This window comes from Brachyhypopomus gauderio, chromosome 6, assembly GCF_052324685.1.
Source record: "Brachyhypopomus gauderio isolate BG-103 chromosome 6, BGAUD_0.2, whole genome shotgun sequence".
Lineage (NCBI taxonomy): Eukaryota > Metazoa > Chordata > Actinopteri > Gymnotiformes > Hypopomidae > Brachyhypopomus > Brachyhypopomus gauderio.
Genome location: NC_135216.1, coordinates 13,774,635 through 13,800,490, shown reverse-complemented (window position 1 = coordinate 13,800,490; position 25,856 = coordinate 13,774,635). Strand labels below are relative to the sequence as shown.

The window sequence follows — 25,856 nt, the reverse complement described above, 5'->3', positions numbered from 1 at the left end:
AGTTCAGCGTTTGACTGCACTCACAGTTCCCCACCAGAGGGAGTCTGCATAGGTAGAGAACTCTGGGTTGACATCTTTTTCAGCCAAATAGACCAAAAATGAGGCAAAAATCAATACCAGGAAGCCAATGTACCAGGCTGTTATAAGCTCCTAAGAGAGAGAGAGAGAGAGAGAGAGAGAGAGAGGGAGAAGGAGAGAGAGAGAGAGAGAGGGAGAAGGAGAGAGAGATGAGCAATGAGAGATGAGAGAACATATAACACAACAAGGTTTCCAGGTGCCTGCATATGAGTGTACATGAGTGTGTGAGCATGTGCATTTGAGTCCAAGTGCATTTGTGTGTGCAACTTACTGTAAGCATACAGTACAGGGCCCAGCAGTTTCCACATGGCTCTATATGAATGTACATGTATGTGCGGATGTGTGTGTGTGTGTGTGCGTCTGTGTCAGTGAGTGTATGTTTGTGTGTGTATACTCACCTTGCTGTGAGCATACACCACAGAGAACAGCAGTTTCCAGGTGCTTGTGTGTGTGTATGTGAGTGTGTGTGTGTGTGTGTATGTGAGTGTGTGTGAGTGTGTATGTGAGTATGTGTGTGTGTGTATGTTCACCTTGTTGTGAGCGTACACCACAGAGCCCAGCAGTTTCCAGGTGCTTGTGTGTGTGTGTGTGTGTGTGTGTGTGTGTGTGTGAGTATGTATGTGTGTGTGTCTGTGTGTGTGTCTGTGTGTGTGAGTGTGTGTGTGTGTGTCTGTGTGTGTGTGTGTGTGTGTGAGTGTGTGTGTGAGTGTGTGTGTGAGTATGTGTGTGTGTGTGTGTCTGTGTGTGTGTGTGAGTGTGTGTGTGTGTGTGTGTGTGTTCACCTTGCTGTGAGCGTACACCACAGATCCCAGCAGTTTCCAGGTGCCTCCGCGTCGGTCCATACGCACCATGCGCAGGATCTGCAGGAAGCGCATGCTGCGTAGAGCAGACGTGGCGAAGATGTTGCCCTGCGTTCCCGCCGCGATCACGGCCAGCGACGCCACAAACACTATCAAGTCTACAGACAAGGTGAGACAAGCCAGCGCCATGGTCAAGACTCCCGGGGGAAAGCCACACGGAGGCTGCTGATGAGGAGAGGGCCCCACCTATCACGCAGAAGGGCTTTCTGGCAAAGCGCAGGCGGCCCTGCCATCCCCTGTAGCGACAGCTGCACCCGGCTGCCCAGACCCTCACAAAGTACTCCAGCCCAAACACCACGATCATGACGAACTCCTGCAGGCAACACATGGGATACACAGGCCCTTGATACGATCTGTATATGAACTGAACACAACTCGGTCCCTTGCGTCTTAAAAGTCTTAAAATCTCAAAAGTTGTTAAAACGCTTTTACAAATTTTAAATACCATAGTGTGTTCGTAATTCTCAAATGCAGATTTGTGGAGTTAACGGAAAAAATAAAGCTCTATTTCAAACTGGTTTACTTGTGATGGCACTGAAATGGTTTGGCTTTTTTATTTCACACATTTCACAAATTGTTAGTGAATTTAAACTTTATTTTAAAGTTTAAATCCTCCCCACTATATACTTTAATTTCAATTTTTTGTACATTCTGTTCTTTGGACCCCTCCCCCATATTCAATTTCCACCAATCAGTTAAGTCTCCGCTGTCACACAACAGCTGCCTACCAGGGAGGACGTGGGCAGTCACATGCTTCCTCCAAGGAGCCAATCACACGCACCCAGTCACCGAATCTTTTCAAGCTGCAACTCATACAACATCGGGGGGTGGAGTCATTCAGAGAACAGCCCCACCCCTTTCTGATGTATGAGTTCACACACACCCATGAATGATGTTGCGGTAACTGACAGGAGGGAGTGACTATGTCACCCCTACGAGAGATCATGGCAGATTTCCTCTCTTGGCTGGTGATCCTCTCACTCTCACTCTCACTCTCACTCGCCATCTCCCAATGAGAAGGTGATCACTTTTCCGTCAGCACTCAGGACCACAGCTCACCTTCTTTTTTAAACATTTGGCCTGTCGAGAAATTACAGTGGCCTACTCTTGCCATGCAGTCTGAGTTCATTTCTACTGTAAATGTGTATTGACTAATTCTATCAGGAGTCCCAGGAGTGCCGACATAACAGAATCTGAGAGAAAACTGAAGGAAATGTCAGACAACATGATTCTCTGCCATTAGAGAGAGAGAGAGAGAGAGAGAGAGAGAGAGAGAGACAGAGACAGAGACAGAGAGAGAGAGAGACAGAGACAGAGAGAGAGGGGGTGGGGGCTTCCATTACCTGCCTCTGAAGCACTTCATACTGCATGGGTGATTATATGATTGCTGGTAAGATTAGTGGCTTGAGATGGCTGCTTCTTGCATACTCAACAACACCTGAAACCTGCGCTGTGCTTACACTGCTATTTCCCTGTGCAAAGAGCCTACTGGAAAACAAGATGCACACTTACACATACTTAATGTGGCCACAAGGAGACATGAGGCTACATAGCCCAGCTTGTAACCTGCCAATCAGCCAACGTGAGCAATGTGAGCAATGACCTCATAGGAAATCAGAACAGAAATGTGACTTCCCCAAATGTGATGACTATTTGATTTAAGATTAAACTACACTGGACAATAAAAGACAACAACCAACAAACAAGCATTACAATCTCATTTGTATCTTCCCTTGCATGCTCCTGCCACCGGATCACCTTGTTTACGCGTACCTAGTAACAAACCGCTTTTAGTGAAAACAATGGACTGTATAAAAGTGCTGCAGACAAGCTACATTTGATCCATACTGCTGTCAAATAAAAAATGACCCCTATTCATCACTTTAAAAAATTTTTTTATTACACGCCTCCAAAAACGACACACAAAGATATTTACTCTGTTATTGGACAAGGCATCTACAGACAAAAGCACTGCAAGAGACATTTGAAACAATGTTTATTTGCTTGTTTGCCTTTGGAAACAGTAGCAGCAATACGAGCAGGATGGACGAACTGGACAAAAGCACAGCTACGCCATCTTGGGAACGTGGGCCTGCAAACACTCTTAACTCTGTGGAGGGTGAATAGACAGAAGACCTTTTAAAGGTAAGACAGGCTGCATGCGGCGCCATGTCACGGGCCCCAGTCTCTCCAGCGGCTGAGTACAGATAGCACTGCAAGCTTTGGCATCTGTAACGTAGGTCAAAGGGCACATGACCTGAGAAAGCATAATGCTCTTCAGGAAAACACAGCGCATTAGCTGTGTGTGCAAGATTCAACACTCTCCAACAGTTGTTGTTTTGGGGCCACCAGGTTCTAAATAGTCAATTCTCTTTTTCTTTAAATGTTGTGCAGGCATGTGAAAGCGTGTATTTGCTGGTTGTAGAGTACTAACATACACTCGGACATCTTACCAGGATGAAGAGACCCTCGTTGGCAATTTCCTGATGAGTGGGAATTGTGGAAAACACAGAGAGCACCAGACAGCTGAACACTAGGAGAAAACTGCAACACATATACACATGTTCACGCACAGGCACACACACACACACAAACACACATACACACACACGTCACAGGTTAGTTTTTACACATGACTTCACACCTGGTTTCAAAAACTGGTCTGAGAAACCAAAACGATGAGTCTTTCGTTTGCTCAACCTTTCTCTAAATAAACGGAATAATACAACCAAAAGCTCGTTATGCTAATGACAAATTATTGCACAAGTTGGCAAATGCCACATTACCAGAATAGAAAAACACAACAAAGACAGCAAAAATAACAACTGCAAAAAAAAAAAAAAGCGGTTACAGTAAGGAGTGTGAAGACACGCAGGAATGGTAGATGGTAGGTGGTAGATGTTGGCTGAGCCCAGTACTGACCTCAGGGCACTGGACACTGATTCCTGTTATCTGAGCTAGCAAAAAAGCTCACACACGTGCTGGTCAGCAGGACAGCTGTGGGGCTCAGTCCCAGTGTGCATGCGGGGCTGGACAGATGGGTTCACACAGGGGATTTACACTGCACACCCTTCCCTCTGGTCCCCCATGAGTGAGAATTTGTACCCTCTACTGACTCCACAGTATTCTGTGCCAGCCATAATTATGAATCCCAGCTAATGTTAACTACAATGTGCTGTACAATAATATAATATATATAATATAAAATATCCATCTAAAAATGTCAATGACACAGCAAACTCTATCCAAATAAAGAAAAATGAACTGACACATTTTTTTTGTCAGGTCTTCATGCAAAAGGCAGCTACTATATAGCACAGCAGTGCTGTCTTCCACTAGCGTGGGAACCAGCATTGCACAGAGGAGCTTCCCACAGTAAGCCAGGTGCCCCCACCTGAAGTCCCTTGAAACTACAGCTAAGCTGTGCTGGACCTCCAGCCCAGAAAGAACATGAAGGGTCTTCTGGAGCCTCATCAGCTCCACAGCAGCAGCTGGGGATGGTGCCAGGTCCCAAGGACCCAGGACTGGCTCTCACTGGGACCGTCCTTACTCTGCGTCCTGGAACCAGCCAGCCCACCTCACACTCCACTGGTCACTCTAGATTGTGCAATATGACCAACCGCAAGTGGGGAAGTAACGGCTTAAATATTTTTCTTGAGGGTGATTATGTTCATGGATGTTAATCTCAATAACAACACAAAGTGATTTATGTTAGGGTTTTACACACAGAAGACATATTGTTCTCTAAAGAACTTAATAAGAGCATTACTGAGGTTCAACTTGGGCTTTTGAATTCAGGTTCCACATGCAACTAGAGTAGAATAACGGGTAAAGCTTTGAGCTGCTTATTCAAATAACTGCTTCTGTTCTAATCCACCCAGGAAGGAGGGAGTAAGTCAAGAGAGGTCTCCACCACGGTCAAAGCAAATCAGCGGTCCCAAATGAGCTAATAACACAGACAGAGGAAGAACACAGTACACCAATGAGAAACAGACAACATCAACAACATAACAAGGGTGTTGAGCTTCTATATACGATTTACCTCCAAAAGGAAATGTCATTTACTCACAAAGATTACACTTATTACAGGTACATGTACATGTACGACAGGTAAAACATTGAAAATGGTTTAGAGAAACTTCAGGAGTTGGCAGAGTGTGCAGGAGTTGGCATCTGCCTCAGGCGAGAAAAGTAGGTGAAATCTTCTCAGCGCCTGGCGTGAACAGTTCTTTTTCTCTCCATGCATTAGATATTAAGTATATATTTCACACTGCTCTTAATATATGTAAATATAAAGTAGCCATTCTGACATGGGTAAAATCATTTTAGAGGGCAGTAAGCATAATTAAGAATTTGTGAACTCAATACATCAGTTTATTTATACTGTGGATAAAAAAAAACCCTCTACATTGAATACAGCACGTAAACTAAATATATTGTAATATGATCAGTAAGACATATTGTTTATCACAGAACCTGAAGGTGTTTCAGTCACAACTGAAATCACAACGGAATCTTAACAGGACATATAACAGTGGCCGCCAGGTTATCGTGGCAGTAATTTTGTGTTCTGAGGACATAAACGTCAGAGCAGTTTTCAGGGGTAAACTAAATCCTCACAGAAACAAAATCAGAACATCTATAGACAGCTGCATGTTTAAAAAATAGTAACTTATCGCTTCTGTTTATTTGGCCAAGTGTTTGTTTTTAAAAGAAAGGAATCATTTTACATAGTGAAATCAAAATAAATACTATCAGACAAATACAATACAGAGTTGGAGAGAAAGAGCAGAGAATAGTTATAGAGTACTGGTTAAGTGACTATTTGAAATGGTTCTGTGACTATAATCAGATTAGGATTAAGAGGTCACGTGTCAGACCCAAATACATTCTTGTCTTGGCTTTACCTCTTTGTTCAAGCATGCTCATTAGTTCCAACCTGATATTAGGCAGAAAGATCCCTGAGAAACAATAGCAGTAATGAGAGCCAATCCCCAGAGCCCCAGCCCTGAGTCAGCAACACAGCGGCCGCACAGACAGAGACGTGCCCAGAAGCTGCTCAGTTTCCCCAAAGCTGCCCATCCAAAAATGATGAACACAGAAAAAAGACAGATACATTAGAGCATGCAAACACCTTGAGCGTTGGGTCACATTTCAGCTGAGAGGTACGATTCGGGTCCATCCTCAGAGCCCTTTCCAGGGGAAAAAAAAGTCAATTAGAAAAAGCAGAAATCAAATCTTCCAAATCAGCAAAAAGAGGGTCCCATGAGAGCAAAACAAAGTGGTTTCATAAGTGGTTTTTAAATCCCAGCAAATAAGCACATGGTCCTGTTGTAAATAATGTCAGTATTTCTGTCTGACAGAAGATTTCAACGGATGAGGTCCAGTTTGGAGAGTGAAGATGATTCTGAGTATATGATTAGACAGCTGGGTCACGTGAGCACAAAAACGTTCCTAAGCAAATCCATTTCCACCACACAGCCTGACCTCACATAATATGGGTCGAATTCAGGAACTCACAGAGTGTATATGTATCAGTGGAAATAATTACACCATGACTGCAATCAGCATTTGTATCAGTGTTTGGGCATTTAAAATTATTTATCTAGTGAATATTAACTAAGTAAATTTTTTATAGATATTGTTGCTTTTCAGATACAGGTATGAAGCAATTGGACCCTGTGCTGTACAGAATGAATTTGTTCTATTTTTGCGAACAACAATAATACTTAATCTTATACGTTTACAAAATATAAGTAGTTTCCTGAACTTAAAACAATTGTAGTTATTTTGGTGTGCTATTAATAATGATAATATTTAGTCACTATACTGTGAACATTATTGTAAAATTCACTTTTTGTATAAAAGCATATTCTGGTACTTAACTACACAACTGCTGTCTGGATGCAAACCTTCATTGTGATATTTCAATTACAAATTACTCATCCATTTACACTTGTAGAGATGTCATTTCAGAATGTAGCTTCATCAATGCGTTCTTATTAATCTATTTTCTTTTAGTCGAATATATCCTCATTCCAGCATTTAACCATTTGCTATACTTGGAGACAGGTACTGGTGATTGGGATACATCCAAGCACTGTGTACTCAAATAACCTGTGAAGCCATTATCTATTTTTTCTTGGCCAGACAACCAAGAAAGCCTATTTTTGTGAAGTTTCAAATAATTTGCATGTGGTCAGTTGTCCAATTTTATCCAATTTTACACCTGATTTAGGTGTTATGCTAATTCCCCACCAAGAAGCTAACCTCCCCTTTTGATATAACAGCCACCAGCTGTGAAGGGTACAGTGAGCATGTGTTTCCTTTGAGACATGTGACACCGTATCCTTTTGAACTGCATTGCCTGTTCCAACAGAGGGCAGCCCAGCCCCCTAAGGACAGCACAGCCCTTGTCAGCAAGCACAAACACACAGGCGTTCACGATTGGCTAGTGTCACAGTCAGTGAGAAGGTACAGAGTAATCCCATCTCTCCTACCCAGAGACAGTGCTAGTTTGTTCCCTGGGACTCCCGACCACACATGGCTCCCACCAGCGACAGCACAAGGTCTATCCTCCAGTGATCGGGTGATATAGAGTCACCCCATCTGTTTATCTGTTGCACCGCTCAAAGCCCCACACATAACCAGTTTTTAGAAAAGGCAGTTCACTGGCGGTGATTACAGATTATTAATTATACTGGCAGCTTATTGTGACCTTAGCTGCAAGTTCATCTTGTGTGGTTAAACGCCTACACATAATTCACCACCAACGTGTATTTTTGCAGAGACAGACTCCACTGTGATGGTAGCCAGACCGTGTGAGAAGAGCTGAAGGAGTTCAGGCTTCATTCAACGTTTGGGTCAGAGAGTAGGACCTGTTTTACTGCTCCATTCCTAAGTGTCAACCCTGCTCCTGTACGGAGGTATGAGGTGGACTTTTCCAGCCATACACTTTCATTACTGTTTCATTACTGTCAGTAAGACTGTGATCACCCCCACAGATGGAGTCAGGCACAGACCGGTCAAGGGTATGTGGATTTTGAGATAGAAAGTCTTTTTACACTTTTCATGATAACTGAAGACAGCAATCTGTAATCATTTAGACCGTGAGCCCTTTTCACATTTTTAAAAATACATAGTTAAAAACGATTAACGAAGGAAGTGAAGAACACAAGTGAACTGTGTGAGTGGAAGCGCACAGCACATGAGGCTAGAGGGACTGTCTGTAACTTCTTTGGTTATTAGTCTCCTGAAGAGTATTTACTTGTCAATATGACCAGCCATTTGGAGGAACTGGGGCATTTGCAAGGATTGGCCATCCCATGATGTCCTGTAGTCTCTTCTGTATTGAGAATGGCTTGTTGGCTTATAGCTGGTGTCTCGCAGAACAGAATTTTGAAAACGTTTTTAATTCACATGACACAAATTACACTCGTGTGCCATAACTATTTCCACAAGAGTGTTCATTACACAACATACACATTTCCCCCATTACTTTTAGGTAGGTTTGCACATAAAACTTGAAAACTTGTTGTACGTATAATAAAACTGACACTTATTCCTTGCAACAAACACTTTTCCTCCTCTTTGCAAATATACACTTGATATTCTAACACAATGCTAATACCTGCACAGTTCTATGATCCTAAGACCAGCTGTTAAAACCAATTTAGCTTTCACATGCATTTCACATTCCATCACACATTTCAAACAACCTAATGTCCAGGAATAAAGTGTTAAAGTATACAACCCATGGCAGAGAGTGGTATAGGCCCCCCATAGGAAAAAAGAAAAAGTGTACAGTTGTTTGCCAGCTTTAACCTTTCTAAATTTGCCATATAGATGGTCTCATTCAATCTGTGTTTTAATCTCACACCATAATCACTTCAAACAACCTGTGTTTTAATCGGGTTGTTTTATATTTTTCTTTAGAATTCTCAGAATTAATTAAATGTGAATTGAGATGCATTGTCAGTGACTGTGGTCTCAAGAAGACGCGCAAACAATTTTAGTTATTTACTAAACAATTAACTGCCTAGACTGCTGGCAGCAGTGCAGTGAAACACATTGCGATCTTCTTCCCTCTTGAGTGGCAATTGGCTATGAAGCGCCTGATGGAGAAGATCCATAGACATCAATAGCAACAATTTGCCAAGTGTGTTTGGCTGTCCAGTGCGTAGTATTGGGATATGTGTTGAAAAAGCACCGTTCAGTTGGCACACAAAGCACAATCTGGCCAGCTGTTCTATATCTCTATATAAGCCTGGCTTCCTTAGCTTTATATGAAGTGCTGGTTCGTTATTGAACTCTGTGCTAGAGAATGGGTCTGCTGACTCTGTGAGTTTAGAGTACCATCAGCAGCCAACATCACTTCCAGTTCCCATAAAGTGCCTGGCCACATAGAGGACATGCTCATTGCTAAACAGCATAGATATATGTGTGGCAGGGGCGGTGGAACTGGGTCAGCAAATCTGCTGCATCTAATTGACAATGTCCAGGAAGCGTCTCATTTCTGTGCAGAGGATGTTCTGCGTAGGTTCCTCTTTGGACTGTGCTGCCCTAGTTCTGTTTTTGGAGAAAACGTGTCCCACATCTCCGAAATTCTACAATCAGAGTTCGGTTCCAGCTGCCTTTCCTGAACTCACTGCAGTATTTGACTCAGGCATTCGCCTATTCAGTCTAAACACAATGATGTCATCCAAGATATTCTTACCTCCAGCAATGACCCGAAACACCTACTCTGTGATGTGCTGGTATGTTTCAGTGGCAGACACAATGCAAGAATGAGCCTCCTTTACCTCAATAATGAAGTGTGAATGGTGGGATATCTCTGTCTTGTGCAACACATGGGAATTCTATGGAGTTTACATCCAGTGACATCCATGTCATGCCTCGGTTACACCCTGGTGCCGATAATGTTGAGGCTGGCTCCAGATTCTATAAGTCTATCCGCTCATTAATTAACAGTACAGGCAGTGCAGCATCATCAATCTGCTTCTCCTAACAGACTGGCCACATTGGCCACCAGTAATGTCCCGTGAAACAGTAAATACCTTTCCTGTGCAAGGCATTTGAGGGTTTGTGTTTAGAGGCAGGTTGTCTGAATTTGTGTATTGGCACATGTGGTTAATTGTCCTGTTGAATGCTTGTCAGTTGGGCATGTGGTAATGTTGTCCTGCTCTGCAGGTCTAGTGCTGATCGCTACCTTCCCATACACTGCGGTGTCCTGCACACTAGACAGGTTGGGCACCATTTTCAAGAATGTTCCAGACTATTTTTGTGCCATTTTCCATAAAAACATAAATGAACATGAGTCACCATTTTATTCATGCACTCCGGTGGATTTCAGAAATTGCCCCACAAGATGTAATATCTTTAAAACAAACTCTGATTAGACTTTTAAAAAGGGCTTTTATTAAACACATTTTATATAATTGTGTGCCACAACTCCTTCCCCATCCTTCCACAGTAGTAGAAGACACACAAAATCCCTGCTAAACACAACATACAGCAAAACATACACACTACGACTACAATATTCCAGAGTTCCTTTGCTTGGTAAATAATTCCTGCCTCTAGTCTGTAGTCTATTGCAGGTGCTTTAACTTCTTTCCAGCATGGATATGCTGCTGATGTAAACCAGGGTTTGTTATTACTGTATCCAACTGGGGTTCTGGTAGGAACACTGTTGTCTTCACAAGAGCTGATGTATGATGTCACAGTGACAGTATATTCATTCAGGTCAGCAGTCACAGCTCCTCTGAAGACATTCCAATCTGTGGACTCAAAGCAGCTCTGTAGTTTCTCTATGGTTTCTCAGGTCCATCTTTTAGCTGTGATGGTGACAGACCTGTTTTTTAGTGCCTTAGTGCCTGAAGGACCACACAATGGATGGAACGTCCCAGGACCACATGGGCATGGGGCAGTGGGTTCCACATTTATACGCATCCTTTATCACAATGCAACAATAGTCTAACAGTTTACCCCGGGATTAAATTTAACATTTTACCCTGGGATTAAATGTAACAATTTATGCCTGGTTGCACAAATGAAGTGTTGTTTATATCTTGGGAGAGTTTTTGCTTAGCATCTCATTATTAGAGTGGCTCAGTATGATGAGAGGATACTGTGGGTGCTCCTAGTCCAGCCGTACTATGTGCTGACCAAGCTTCCACTGCACATTGTGCGGAATGTGCACAGCGTCCAAAAAAAAAAAAAAGACGCAAGCTCTCAGGGGGAGCGAATGGATAGTACCGTTTATAATATATGATTTCACAGTGCAAGAATGAGCTTGCAGTGGTGTCATTACAGACTTACACTAATGTTCCGTAATGCAAAAGCTGGTTCCTCCTTTTATATGTTTTTCCTTCTGAAGACACACCACATGTATGATGAGGCCCACAGCAGATCTGTCTAATTATGCAAGATGATGAATAGGTAGTGCTTTTGTAGTGTGTATAGCGGGGCACTTTAGCCTCTGTGTCACGTGACACAGTCTCTACCTCTGATTCAATCAGGCGTGCATGATAGAACAGGTACGTTACAGAGAGAGAGAGAGAGAGAGAGAGAGGACACGAGGACAGATAGGGCAGGGAGAAGGATGAGGAGTATGTGTAAAAAGAGAACTGATCATATTAACTGCTTAGGAAGAAAAGAAGTGAGAAACAATGAGCTGAAGTGAAGGGAGAGATGAATAAAGGAGAGGGAGGGAGGGAGGGAGGGAGAGAGGGAGGGAGGGAGTGCAGGAGAAGTGGCAGACAGACATGATCGATGAGGAAACAAACAGGCTATGAAAACAGCAATATCCTGTGTTCTACAGGGAAGGTATGTGCTTATCACGCATATAGAAATAGAGATCGGGATGGAGAGAGCATGCATGAGAGTGAAAGAGAGAGAGAGAGAGAGAGAGAGAGAGATTTTGTCTCAGTAGGCAGAGGAGAAAGATGGCAACAGTGGAAAGTATAAATAGCACCTGCAGGCCTTAAATAGTTACAGGCAGCAAATTTGTCCAGGTACACACAAGTGCTCGTGCCCCACTAGTCCCTGATGAGTGTTGCCTTTAGGGACCGTTACCTCTTACAGCGAAAGCAAGACTGAAAGTGCAAACAGCAGAGTGCAGCACGAGAGCCACAGGAGAAGAGCAGCAGGATGTGTGATTAGGAAGTCCCCATGGGCACGTCGGGCAAAATAAAAGCTCCCATATTATAATGAGGATGAAGGATGTATTACAGAGGGCACTGGCCATGACACTCAGACATGGAATAATCTTAATATTCTCATAATTCAGACTCAATAAAAAACATGTAATGATAATGTAATGTTAATGATAAACCGCATTTATATATTCCCCTTGAAAAGTTTAAAGTACATTTTTCTGTATGTATCTTTTCTCCTGACTAATTACTTTTTCTGATTTGAAGTTCTCAAATCCCAAAATACATACTACTGCACAGAATCAGTTTTCTGTGGTAACCACGACTTGAACCTGACAGAGGAGAACACCAGGAACCCTGAGTCTGGGATTGTGCGCACGGCCATCGCAGGACTAACGTCAGACGCACAGCTGGGCCCAGCTGGCCTGAACACAGAGCCTCTTGCTGCATTTCACTGAACCTCTTAGGTTTAGTGTGGAGAGCAAACATTATAGGGTGACACTTTTATCTGTGGTTAAAAAAAACGATAAACATAAAATGGTCAGGCAGTGTTTGGTTATATATTATGTTTCAGTTGGCTCAAGTGGTTCTGAGAGGATTCTGAGGCCTCCATTTGAGGGTGATTCACAGGATGGCTTGATTTACAGCGCATAACGTGGCCTTGAGAAGCCCGTGGACTCCAAACAAGTGTGCATAGCTGCTCCTTAAAGTGCTTCCTAAAACAGGCTGGAAAGGACTGAACTCTGAAGTGCTGAAATTCAGAAACAAAGATATGTCTAAAGGCATCTGAAGGTCACAAGGGGAAAAAAATCAGTTGGTCTCATTCCACAGCTACCATAAATCACGTAGTCCTTAGCTCAGATATTTCCGTGTTATTTAGAGACCTCTTGAGGAGTTAAGAGATCATACTTTCTTTAAACCAATAATGCAATTTGACCCAAAATGTAGAGAATAAAACCAGCATTTAAACTGTAGTTTTACACACACACACACACACACACACACACACACACACACACACACACACACACACACACAAAAAGGGCAGTGAGCACAATCATGGGCTATTGTAGCATGGTGACGTGGGGCTGATATTTGCTGAGATGGCTGAGCGCAGCAGTAGAGCGGCTGTAAACGACGTTAATTGGATGACGGAAGGTGCTGAGAGGCTTGACATTTCAAGACAATATGGTTACTATGCTCAGACAATTAGCACCAAGCCCTGACTCAAGCACCATAAACAACATTGTGCACAAACAGGACGCCATGGGCTCAGACCCCTTAAACTACCAGTACACAATATATTTGTAAAGCAGACGAATGCGTGGGGCGTGGGGGGGGTCGTGTCAGGGAAAGGAGCTATCCATGACACATTGTTCTGAAATCAAAAATATAGGTACAAATGAATTAAACTACACACACACACACACACACACACACAATGTGTATGGACTAAACCACACCCTGCGGTCTATACTATAATATGTATGTGCTGACATTTTACTGCTCAGTGCACTGTTAACTTTACTTTTAAAAAAAAGCTCACACCACTGCAAAATATAATGCTTTTATTTACACATGGGGTGGAAAAAGTGATGTGAGTGCATCAGAGTGCAACAGAGACTCTGGAAAGTATATTTTTTAATAAGAGGGGAGGCGATTTAAGCCATCGTGGTAGCAGGAGTGGGCATGAGTGTCGTCTGCAAGGTGGTGAGATTGTCTTGGGAAACCATGAGCTAATTCCAATTTCTCACACCTGTTTCTTTGTTGAAGGCAGCCTACTAAAACGTTTCCTACACTAGGCTACCTGAGGTTAAAAGAGAGTGTACCTGCAATTTGGCTACAATCTGAATTGCAGCCTGAGAAAAGATGAGATTTAATCTCATCATTCTAGTCAAGAAAAACAAATCCAAAGAGCTCTGCACACCTCTCCTGATTCACAGGTGCTTCCCCCTACTGGACCCAGAGTGTACTACAGCTGGTGCTGCTCAAACCCAAGTCTGTCCCACTTATTCTCTCCTTCTCCCCGTCTCTCGCTGACTGGAGAACTGATAGTAGTAGTTCTAATAGGCTTCAGATGATGCCTTCTATTATTAGCACTGACTTTTATGACATAGATTAACATTTTTTTGTTGAAGAGATATATGTTTCTTGCCAATTGATCTTTGTTCTTATTTTAATAAAGTGTCATTTGAATGGGATCCAAGAGCTGTCAATACCATAACAGGCCAATCTTGGCCAGGTTCTTCATGTCCACTACTTGAAAGTGACATGAAAAAGGTTTTTACTTACTACCACTGAAAACCCTGTTGCCAAAATACATATAGAGTCTTGGCTTCAATATTGCCCTGATTGCTTAAAGCTAATCCTTTCAGTTGTGTTGGTCCTGAAGGGTTTGGCACTAGTCTGGCCCTTGGCATTGTGGGAAATGTGGTCTTTATTAGAGCATTAAGGAACAGCATGGTTAAATGTTCCACCACATGTAGTCCAGTATTAACTGACCTGATACACAGGCACCTGCCAATGCTTTAAAATTCATAAGGAAACATGATATTCAGCAAAAAATAGACAAATATGCTTTATATGAAAACTTTGTGTTTATTCTTTATTAGAAAATTTTATTGTACATGAACAAGTGTGGACTGGCGACCTGCCCATGGTGTACCCTGCCTTCGCCCGGAGATGCTGTGATTAGCTCCAGCCCCCCCGTGCCCCCGACTAGCGGGATTAAGCGGTTCGCATAATGAATGAATGAATGAATGAATGAATGAACAAGTGTTAAACTTCTAGTACACTAATGTAAGGTGAAAGCATAATGTTTTTGAGATGTTATATAAATGTTTGGATATTGAACCAGTTCAGGTTTGAAATTTGTTCCAATATTCCAAGAACCTCAATTAAAAACAGAATTGAAATTTTATATAGTGCCTTTCAAGATACCCAAAGTCGCTTTACAATTTTAACACAGGTATAAGTCTTACACAACCAATCACATACCAGCAAGAAGCGGCAGCCAATTGTGCACAACGTACTCTCTACCGGGATCCACAGTCCCCTGGAGGACTGAATTGGGAGCAGGAAGGGGGGAGAGGACAGACCCCCAGAGCACCATCCAACACTGGGCATACAAGCACACACACATTCATGCACAGATTATTGAACATGAAGAGACACACAGTCATACATTCTGGGAGAATTTGTCAGGGAATGCCGCTTTACCTAACCTCTGTGTTTTTGGACTGTGGGAGGAAAGCAGAGACCCCAGAGAAAACCCACACAGACACGGGAAGAACATGGAAACTCCACTCAGATAGGGACTTGTACCCAAGACCCCAGTGCTGAGAGGCAAACACGCTAACCAGCAAGCCACCGTGATATAGAGTAGTAACAAGTACTACTAGGAGTATTACTAAGAGTACAGTATTACTAAGTTGTATGTACAGAGTGTTGAATTTTCTTTCCATGGAGATGACCAAACTAAATCCAATGTACACTCTCCCCAACACCAGATATATTTTGACTAATTAGCTGACCCCTCTGTGGCACATGGTAAAAACGTCTAACATAATAACAGAGCCCAGAACTGTTAGCAAAGTTGCTTTGACCCAAAAAAGCTGGACAAGCATCTTCCAAGATCATTACCTGACAGTAACAGCACAGTAAGTCACTGAGGGAAAAATGAGACAGAAAGTAGTGAAAACAAAAGCAGTGTACAAAGCACAAACAGGACCAGCAGTAGCTGAAGAAATTACTTAAAATGATATTCATTTATACATAATCATTAGTCATTTTGGTATCAATAAGAAGTGGAATCGATAAGTAGAATCAGAATCAATAAAATGCAAATGGTATCAAACTCTAATGACAGTATAGCTAAATATTGTGGTAGGCATAACATTTCTCAATCATTTATAAGTTAGAACTACATTGAACTTTATTTTAATTATTTGTGCATAGGTGTACAATAGGCTTGTGTTGAAAAAATCGATTTTCCGATTCAGAATCGATTCGTATATGATGATCTGATAATCGATTCGTACGTCCAAAGATCGATTTTTTTAGTGAACTTTTACCCCCGCCTCGTCACTGAATTCACGCAGGCGTGCTCGGTCTAACTAACTGTAAAACAACATGGCGTCGGACAGTGCCGGTAACGACGATAGTCAAATCGGAAATCTAAAAACAGAAAGACAGTTTATCCAGTGTCAGTGACTATTTACAGTTAGTCCATGTCACTGACAGTTTACCCAGTGTTTTTACAGTTTTAAAAGTTTAAAATGTTCTTGTAACGTTGGGCGCAAGGCGATGGACGAGACAGAATCCTTTGCACTTTCCAAATTGTTACGTTTATTACATTTACCGAAGCGCAGACAGCGCACATAAAACACGTTTACAACGAACATGTGTGACTCAAACAACGACGAGCACAGGACGCTGCGCGAACACACAAACCCCACGTGACGAGACGAGCCACAGGTGAGACGGACTATCACAAGACGCACCCGCACCCACGGAGATCCACAGACGCAGACGAGTAGACGCAGACAACGTTAACACACGCCCAAAAGGGAGGGCTCGGGACCGTAACATGATAGTTCTGTTCTTATATTCGCAATTTAAAGAAAAATACACGTTTACATTTTATACTTTCAGTTTATTAAGTGTGAGCACTTTTAAAATAAAAATGCATTTGGTAGCAACAGCTTTTGGGTGAATTCTTAATTATTTCAATCATAATAATAATGCACTGGTTAGTGTCCCAGTAGGAGTCCACTGTTGCAGATATAGACACCTCAAAGATGCCCTCTGTTTATTGTCCTGGATTACCTTTCTTGAAGGTAGATTTATGATGACCCTTTTCACCAGTCTTCCAGCCATCAGTAACTACCAACTACCAGTAACTATTTGCTGATTAATATCGATATAATACTAGTTTTAACATGTTGCTTCTGTACATAGTCAGGAAACAGCTCAAATACATTTTTAATAACACTAAACCCTGAATTGGATCGAATCGGATCGAATCGATTAAATCGAAATAAATAAATTCTTAATCTTCAGAATCGGAATCGTATCGATTCTTGGAATTCGAATCGATACCCAGCCCTAGTGTGCAATATTTATGAGTCCACTGATGATTAAAAACTACAGATATTGCAGAGACATACTTTCTCACAACAAGAGAAGTAATTATGAAAATCATTATAAATGAATGATAGATTAATCTAATTATTTCAGCAAGCATCACGTCATGGATTAGGAGGTCAGGCTGAAAACAAAACAGTAAAAGAAATGACATTTTCTTTTATAGCTAGGGGTATTATTTTTGAGGCCCATGATATGACAAAGATGGAAGTCACAAACTCTATATCTGCTACTGGTCAGCACGTCAGAGCTGATTTTCGTGGGTAATCTTGCAAAATACTTCACATACCAGCATGCACAAAAGAACTAATTGCGCTGTTAGAGAGGAGAGGCTCATGCTCCTTCAGGCTTTGGGTAGAAAATGAGAGAAAAGATGCCACAGATGTAAAAGTACAGCTGGGTGTTCGAGTCATAAAAATCCAATGCACTCATTATTGATGATAATGGAAGCCATTTAAGAGTCAGGCTGTAAGTGGCACGTACCACAGAATGTATAAATAACATAGACTGATCAGCCATAACATTAAAACCACCTTCCTAATATCGTCTTATCATTGAGGCATGTACTCCACAAGACCTGTGTAAGTGTCCTGTGGTATGTGGGACCAAGATGTTAACAGCAGCTTCTTTAAGTCTTGTAGGTTGTAAGGTGCAACCTCTCTGTCTGTGTTCTGCTAGTTCAAATCACTGCATGTGTTGTGAAAATGAGGGAATTAAGCGCTGAAGCTGAAGGAGTCCTCACTGAAAAGATTCTTAGTGAAACTTGCATAGCATTAATGGCTATTTGCATGTACATGCAATATGTATTTAACTTTAAATTTAATCTACTATTTCTTCTCAATTAACTGTTTTCATCTTTAAACTGCGCAGTGTAACAATTGTCATTAATTTTAGATTTTTTACCTCTTAGTAGTGGTACAGATGTGTGATACTGATGTGTCTACAGTATTATGTGTTATGTATGTTTTTTATCTACATCCTGTAAACTACGGTAAATAATCTTGCAGGCATTTTAAATGAAATCCAATCACTGAAGGATTGTGAGATTGGCCTTTTAATAGGCCGCAACTGCTAAAGTGCTTTGGCACCAAGACAAGTAATTGTAGATGGATGTAATGAAGCAAACACTATACAGACTGATTTAGGATGGATCATTATGGGATGGTCTCCGCCATGCCTTGATGTACCAACAGCCATCAGTGTGCATCACTGAGTGGCTGTCAAAGAGTTCTTCCCTAGTAACTCCTGTACATGTTGCTTGCTTTTTAGACTCTGAATTTAAAGGCACAGATGACACAAGCAAGAAAGTGTCCCAGGATGATAGTTTGCATTGAAGCACGTTTAAGGACAGGATAAACACAAACACTCATGATTATTATGAGATATCTTTGGCTTTTAAGGAAAGACCCACTTCACCTGACAACTGACTGCATACCAGGCATAGTTTCTAAAGAAGGTTCTGAAAAAGTGAGACGTACAAGATAAAGGAGAAAAATATTATATTCCACATCATAGGAGCTACCATGCCAAGAAGCCAGATAAATAGTGTGTGCTGTTTGATTGCCCAGAACAGTATAAGGGTACCAGCTTAAATGATCATCTTCTTCTCTGTCCTAATCTGATTAACATCTTGACTGACATCATCTGGGTTTGCAAGCTTATTGTTACACTGATGTATGATGTTGAGAAAATGTTCCACCAGTTTCATGTGGATCAGTCTGATCTTGCACTATCTGTGGTTTATTTGGTGGACAAAGGGATGGCCTGGTGCACGGCCCCTCGATGTGTGAAACAAGGTGCATCTGTTCACTGCCATTCCATCCACTGTTTGTGCAAATTGTGCACTTAGCCAGCAAAAACATGGATTTCTACCATCTAGACTCATAGTTCATGATGAGAGACTTTTATGTAGATGTAGAGTCCCAAGCTCAGACAGCGTAGAAGATCTCCGAGAGACAGGAGGACTCCGGGATTGGAACTGGCTCTGACTCAAATCTGGTCATTACACCAGCATGTTGTCAAAAATAATTTTAACATATAAAAAATCCTGCCCTAAACTCAGCATAATTAGGTACTAGATTATTGTAAAAGTAATTGGACCTGTATACAGGATATCAAATATTCTATGCCAAAGAGTTTCACACATGGTTCAGCACACTCACTTCTTGCAAGTAACCACAACATCGTCATCAGGAACCTCCCTTCATCACACAACACCCTCCAAGCTCAATCTTAATCCAAATATATAAGCAAATTGATTGACAGTAACAGTGAACTTTGTTCTTGTTAACACGATCCTGCTGAGATTAGTCACATGGTTTGAGAGCTCATAGTCTTAGCAAAATCTGAGACTCAAAAATGTCAGACTCTGTTTCTCTGTTTTATGTAATGGGAGGCAGTGGTACTTGAACTGATCAGGTAGTCTAATAAACAGCTATACATTCCACATGGAATAAATTAAATATAGAATAGGTTACCTAGTAGTTTTAGCCTTTAAACACCTTTCATTATGTATAAAATAAAATCTTATATAAGTAAATTTATACAGCCAATATGGCTGAGAAGATACATCCCACTGCAAATACACAATATTCATCACAACAAGTCACAACACATGTGCTCCATTTTACAAAGGTGATGCAAATTCATGAACACTATACAAATTCAGGAAACACTCAAAATGGAGACATAAGGGCTGCATTCAAGAAAACACATGCATGTGCAGAATCACTGCAAGTCCAATCACAACACAACAGAAGCGGACCACCACGGAAGTGTTTGTTTCCGGAGGACAGAGAATAGATGGTACCAGCAGTACCTGAAGCAGTGACAACCACACTTGTGAGAAGTCTGTTATAATTACAATTACTACCATTTAATCATTGCTATATGATACATATAACTCAGACTACTGATATATCAGTGCTACACAAGCTTGTATATTTAGCTACTGTTGCGGTTATACAGAACACAAATGGGATTTTTAAAATCCCGTTTCCCGCTGCATTTCCAGTGAATCCTCTGGGAACATCAGTTCTGTTGTGCTGTGGTCTTCATCACATCTATTGTGTTGTGGTCTTCATCATTTCTATTGTGTTGTGGTCTTCATCACTTCTATTGTTTTTCACTTCTATTGTGTTGAGGTCTTCATTTCTATTAAGTTGTGGTCTTCATCACTTCTATTGTTTTTCACTTCTATTGTGTTGTGGTCATCATCAATTCTATTGTGTTGAGATCTTCCATTACTTCTATTGTGTCCTCTCCCACTGAGTTGTTTGCAGCACTGTAGGTAACTTGAAGCTCAATGGGATTTTCTGGCCACCATAAAATACCCCCTAACCCCTCCCCACACCACCTTATAATAACACAAAACAAACATGGATTTCAAGCCCTAATTACAATATCAACATTAATTGGTGGAAAAAGCAGATAATATAAAGTATATTTAAACTAGGCACAGGCATCTCATAGTGCCGTAGTGCTCTGACCATCAGGTGGGAACACTAGACTTTGATAGTAGCCCTATTAACACTATTGATAAGTGAGTCTGGCAACATGGAGGACATTTAAAGAGACACATGTGCAGTCTTATCATACTCTTACTGTTATCATACACAACACTATTACAGGATCACTGGTCCAACGTTTCCTTCAAACATGGAATTTGCGGTTGCCCTGAACGACTGTACTGCCCAACCAGGGTACAATCAGGAAGCTTCAGGGTTGTGTCAGCACTGAAACAGCTGTGACAGGACACACACCAGTCCTGCACTGTGGCTGCTGTGTGTGTGGAGCGTGAGGCACACTGTAACCAGTGCTGACAACAAAGTACCTTATTAAAGGGACTCTGGCAGTGTGTTTCTCCATATTCACCATATTACAAAATCTGTGATTGGAAACTGAACCTTGACAGAACTGATTTCATAACACATGGGAAACATTCCCAGTCACCCAACTTGTCATTGCTGAGAATCAGCTAAACTGAATGAACAATGAAACTTTTCTGAGCAAATTTTATCTCCTACTTGGTGTTACAGGTTCCTCCTCTACAACACTGTGATTGTCTAAGACACAATCAACCTAACACACGTCTTCGGACTGTGGGGGGAAACCGGAGGACCGGGAGAAAACCCACGCATGCACAGGGGGAAAATGCAAACTCCACACAGAGCAGACCAGAACGAGAATCGAACTCAGAACACCTTGCTGTGAGGTGACAGCGCTAACCACCACACCCTGAACGTAAGAACAAATGACCAAATTAAACACTACATATTTAGGGAGATCTAAATTTTGAGATTCAGTGTGCTAAGTAAAAAGAAGAGAGATTTCAAATGACTGTGAGGGCTCACCGTACACTTGCTGACAGGTTTATAAAAAACCCACATCGCTAATTCTGTGAGCTCTTTCATTCACATGTGCAGACACACACACACACACACACACACACACATGCACACAACAGCTTGTGTCTGTCAAAGCAAAATTATGACCTGAGAACCATTACCACATTTGGTCCCTGTCATGGCAACACACGGGTAAGTTATGTCCATGCATGGAACACTAACCCAATTAACCACAACCACAGTTTGAACCGTTACTTCCATGAAAAATCATTACAGCCTGCCTAATACCTTTAAAACATACTACAGGAAAAATGGGTCTCAACCTGTTTTCATGCCAAAACTCCTCTAGCAGTTAAGTTCCTAAGGTAAGGATTCCCAACTCCAGTGGGAATTATTTTTTTAAAAGATATCACTTAGAATATAACTGATAAATGTTACATGAAATATGAAATGAGATCCATAGTTAACGAGAAGTATAATGGGGTAGTGGACCTGGGTGGGATCCAGCTGGAAAACAACAGTACTAAGGAAAACAGTGATCTCTGGGTGGGCCAGATTAAATGATCTGATCTCCTAGTGACCAAAAGAATGAGATTGCGAATACAAGCGGCTGAAATGAGTTTTCTCCGCAATGTGTCCAGGCTCTGCCTTAGAGATAAGGTGCAGAGTATGGTCATCTGGGAGAGACATCTGGGAGTAGAGTCTGTGCTCCTACATGTAGAGAGGAGCCAGTTGAGGTGGTTTGGGCTTCTGGTCTGGAGGCCACCTGGGCGCCTCCCTGATGAGGTGCTCCGGGCATATCCAACTTGGAGGAGACCCCGGGGAAGACCCAGGACACGCTGGAGAGATTTGATCTCTCAGCTGTCCTGGGAACGCCTTGGTATCCTCCCAGAAGAGAAAGAAGAGGTGGCTGGAGAGAGGGAAACCTGGGCCTCTTTGCTTAGGCTACTGCCCCATGAACTGGATAAGTGGATGATGGATGGATGGATGGATGGATGGATGGATGGATGTATCTCCTACACCACGTAGCATAAGAACATGATGATCTCTGCACTACGATGCATAAAAGGATGAAGACACAGAAGGAGGTGGAAAATAGAAGAAAGACATTTCTCATATGAAACACTGAACCTCTCCTTTGATGACAAATTGTGCAATTAAACTCTTTCAGACCTTTTACACACACATGCAAAGTTGTGTAACAGAGGCAGGGCTTGGTGAAGCACCAACCCTCCATGTGCGTTAATGGAGAGTTGAGGTGCTGATGTGGTATTTATGGTCCAGTCAGGACTGACCTTTAAGCTAAGCTTTCCCCCTCTATTCTCCCATAATAGAGACTATTAAAACTGTGGGAATGCAGAGTCAGAGAATCGGGCTCTGGAGAGGCGACAGAGATAACACTCGGTGGGAAAGCTCAACAGAAACACTCCTCAGTATGTGATATAGTGAAGTTAGTCAATACTGGGATCATTTAAGGTAGTGGACTGCGGGACAAATTAGAACATGCAGGCATGAATCCAAATCACCTGATTGTGTTACAGTTTGCCAGACGTGTGGACTCAAGTCACATGACTTGGACTCGAGTCCGACTTGAGTCACAAAACTGATGACTTGTGAGTTGACTCGACAACATCACTGAAGACTTGTGACTTGACTTAGAGTTTACCTTTACTGACTTGGACTTGGAATCGGACTTGAGCTTTAAGACTTGAAAAGACTTGAAATCCTTATTTTAACATAAAAAATAAGTAATATAGAATCACATAACTGGATCATTTTGTATTAAATGGAGCTGTAAAATGTGAACTGCTCAGCTCAGTTTATCCGTAACCAACCGGGAGAGGGGGGGCAGCAGCGTTGAATTTGTGCGGAGAGGACAAGCAACATGCTCCCAAAAATTATCCTGTTCAATTATAAAGATTATGCTGTTGTGAATAAAATAAGAACTGCGACATGCAAGACATGTGGAGTCAGGATAAGATATGTAGATGCAACCACTTCAAACTTTGTTCGACATTTGAGGCTGCACAAGACTCTGCTATGAATATTTCACATAATGCTATAACGGTTAGCTAGCTAGCTAGGATGTGATAATTCAGGGGTCGAAAATAAACTTTTACAAGGGTCCACATGAGCAACTTGACTTGTGTGAGCGGTCCGCACCAACGATAATTTGTTGGGGGAGGTTTAGGTGACGACGACAATTGCGACGACATCTCACTCAAGCGAACCGAAACACTCAAATGCCTAACGTTAGTCTGACTAACTTTATATACTGCTAATCAACTGCATCAATTGTGTTAAATATTGAAATTACATCTGGTGACTTGACTAGGACTTGAAGTTTAAGACTTGACTCGAGACTTGCTTGTATTGACTTGGGACTTGACTCAAGACTTGATTGTATTGACTTGGGACTTGACTCGAGACTTGATTGTGAAGACTTGAGACTTACTTGTTACTTGCAACTTAGTGACTTGTTCACATGTCTGCAGTTTGCTTCTGGTACGCTAGATCTCAGACCAAATTCTAATTTTGCTGGCCTTGCAACAAATGACTTAGTAGTGATTTTATATTTTTTTGGAAAACAAATTTTCAAATTTCTGTCTCATACAAATACACTATTTGTATGTGATGTGGACATTGTCAACAAGCAACAGGTGTCATCTCTCCAGCACTAACCAGGAGGCAACACAGTGGGGTCAGGAACATGTCTGGCAGGTAGATGAGACACAAGGTAGAGGAGACTCCAGAGAGGAGACTCCAGAGGAGAAAGCAGAGGAGAGAGAGCACAGAGGCCCATTTTTGGCTGTTTGTTTATGTATGTATTTATTTATTTATTTATTTTTCAGAACAAACAACTGCACACACAAGGGTAGCTGTGGTTTATGTTTCTCCATTTTCTCAACACTTTATCTTGTAAATTTCTAAGGCCACAATGGAAAATACTTACAAAAGGAATCTAATCTTGCAAATAGTGACCCTGAAAGATCCCCAGTCTTTGCAAAGGCATAGTCTAAATCTACAATGTCTTTAGAGAGGTGGTTTCAGAATCTTTTAGTGAATGGTTAGCATTTGTATAAATTCAGTGCACTTCACGCAATCAGTAGACGTATAAAAACTAAAGTAGATGAACTTGTGGAAGTAGAAGATGTGGATCATACAGACCTGACAAGCAGTGAGGCTAAATCCAAATGTTTCCATTGCTTTAATTTTGGGATAATATACAAGAATTAAGCAATTGCAGTTTTTAAACAGCATAAAATCCTCTTAAAAACAGAGATTATATTAGGATGAAGTGTGTTCAGTTATAAGCATGAAAACAAACCCATACATATACGCACACACACAAACCAGACTCATGAGTTTGGAGTGAGAAAGACGGCGCTTGTAAATACGGCTCTATATTATGAATTTGTTTTAGTGCTGTCTCCATGGTGAGGTTTCCCTGCATGTTTACAGAAGCAGCCATTATAAATTAAAGTGGTCTTAACAACACTTAAGCCAAATTTTAGACAAGACCGTAGACTAACACTATCTGGCTGAGAGAGAGAGAGAGAGAGAGAGAGAGAGAGAGAGAGAGAGAGAGAGAGAGAGAGAGAGAAGGGGTACTGGTAGTCCCCATGTTTGAATAGAGAGTGGAGAGTTTGGCAGGGGTTCCCCATTAGAATAAGTGGTTTGTACCCTCTTTTAAATCACACACAAATAGAGCCCAGGGAGGCTGAGCCCTTTACTGAGGGCCACACTGCTGGCTTTCAGCACTCAGCAGCCACTTTGATATTTGTGCCAGTTTCTTCAAGTTTTTTTACATGTTTCTTTTTGCCAAATTTAGGCATTTAAGGTGCAAGATAATCTATACCTGTTAATTTTTACAATTACCATTCACCTACTTATAAATAAAATATATAAAAAAAACAAAAATCAGTCACACAAGAGACAAGAGTTTGATGTTGATTTATAGGTTATGATGATATGAATTTATTAATGGTATTTACAGACCAGTAATGAGGAAGGGAAGTGTAAAAAAATTGAATAACAGGCTAGCATCTCTCAAGCACACACACACACACACACACACACACACACACACACAAACACATACACACAGGAACGTAGCACAAAATTCTGGGCCCTATGCACAAGCAGTGCCCATAGTTATCAACATGTATTGTGATCTTTAAAAGATCTTAATATTTAAAGAAAATTCTCAATGGCCCTCCCCCCACTTGGGGCCCTGGTAACTCAGTCACACGTTTCACCCCACTACGACA

The 25,856-nt window shown here is 41.6% G+C and overlaps 1 protein-coding gene across 4 annotated transcripts in view; it reads right to left on the bottom strand.

The window, feature by feature from the left end:
* The window catches only part of kcnq4 (potassium voltage-gated channel subfamily Q member 4), a 58,969-nt gene that overhangs the window by 20,138 nt on the left and 12,975 nt on the right, over positions 1 to 25,856 (bottom strand). For all 4 annotated transcript variants that reach the window (XR_013131825.1, XM_077008863.1, XM_077008864.1 and 1 more), the window contains exons 2-5: positions 3,392 to 3,482; positions 1,125 to 1,251; positions 861 to 1,036; positions 25 to 150 (exon numbers count right to left, since the gene is read on the bottom strand). Coding sequence is in view for 3 of the 4 variants with exons in the window: in XM_077008863.1 (XP_076864978.1) it covers positions 25 to 150; positions 861 to 1,036; positions 1,125 to 1,251; positions 3,392 to 3,482 (520 nt within the window). In the remaining variant the exon portion in view is untranslated. The remainder of the gene's footprint in view (positions 1 to 24; positions 151 to 860; positions 1,037 to 1,124; positions 1,252 to 3,391; positions 3,483 to 25,856) is intronic.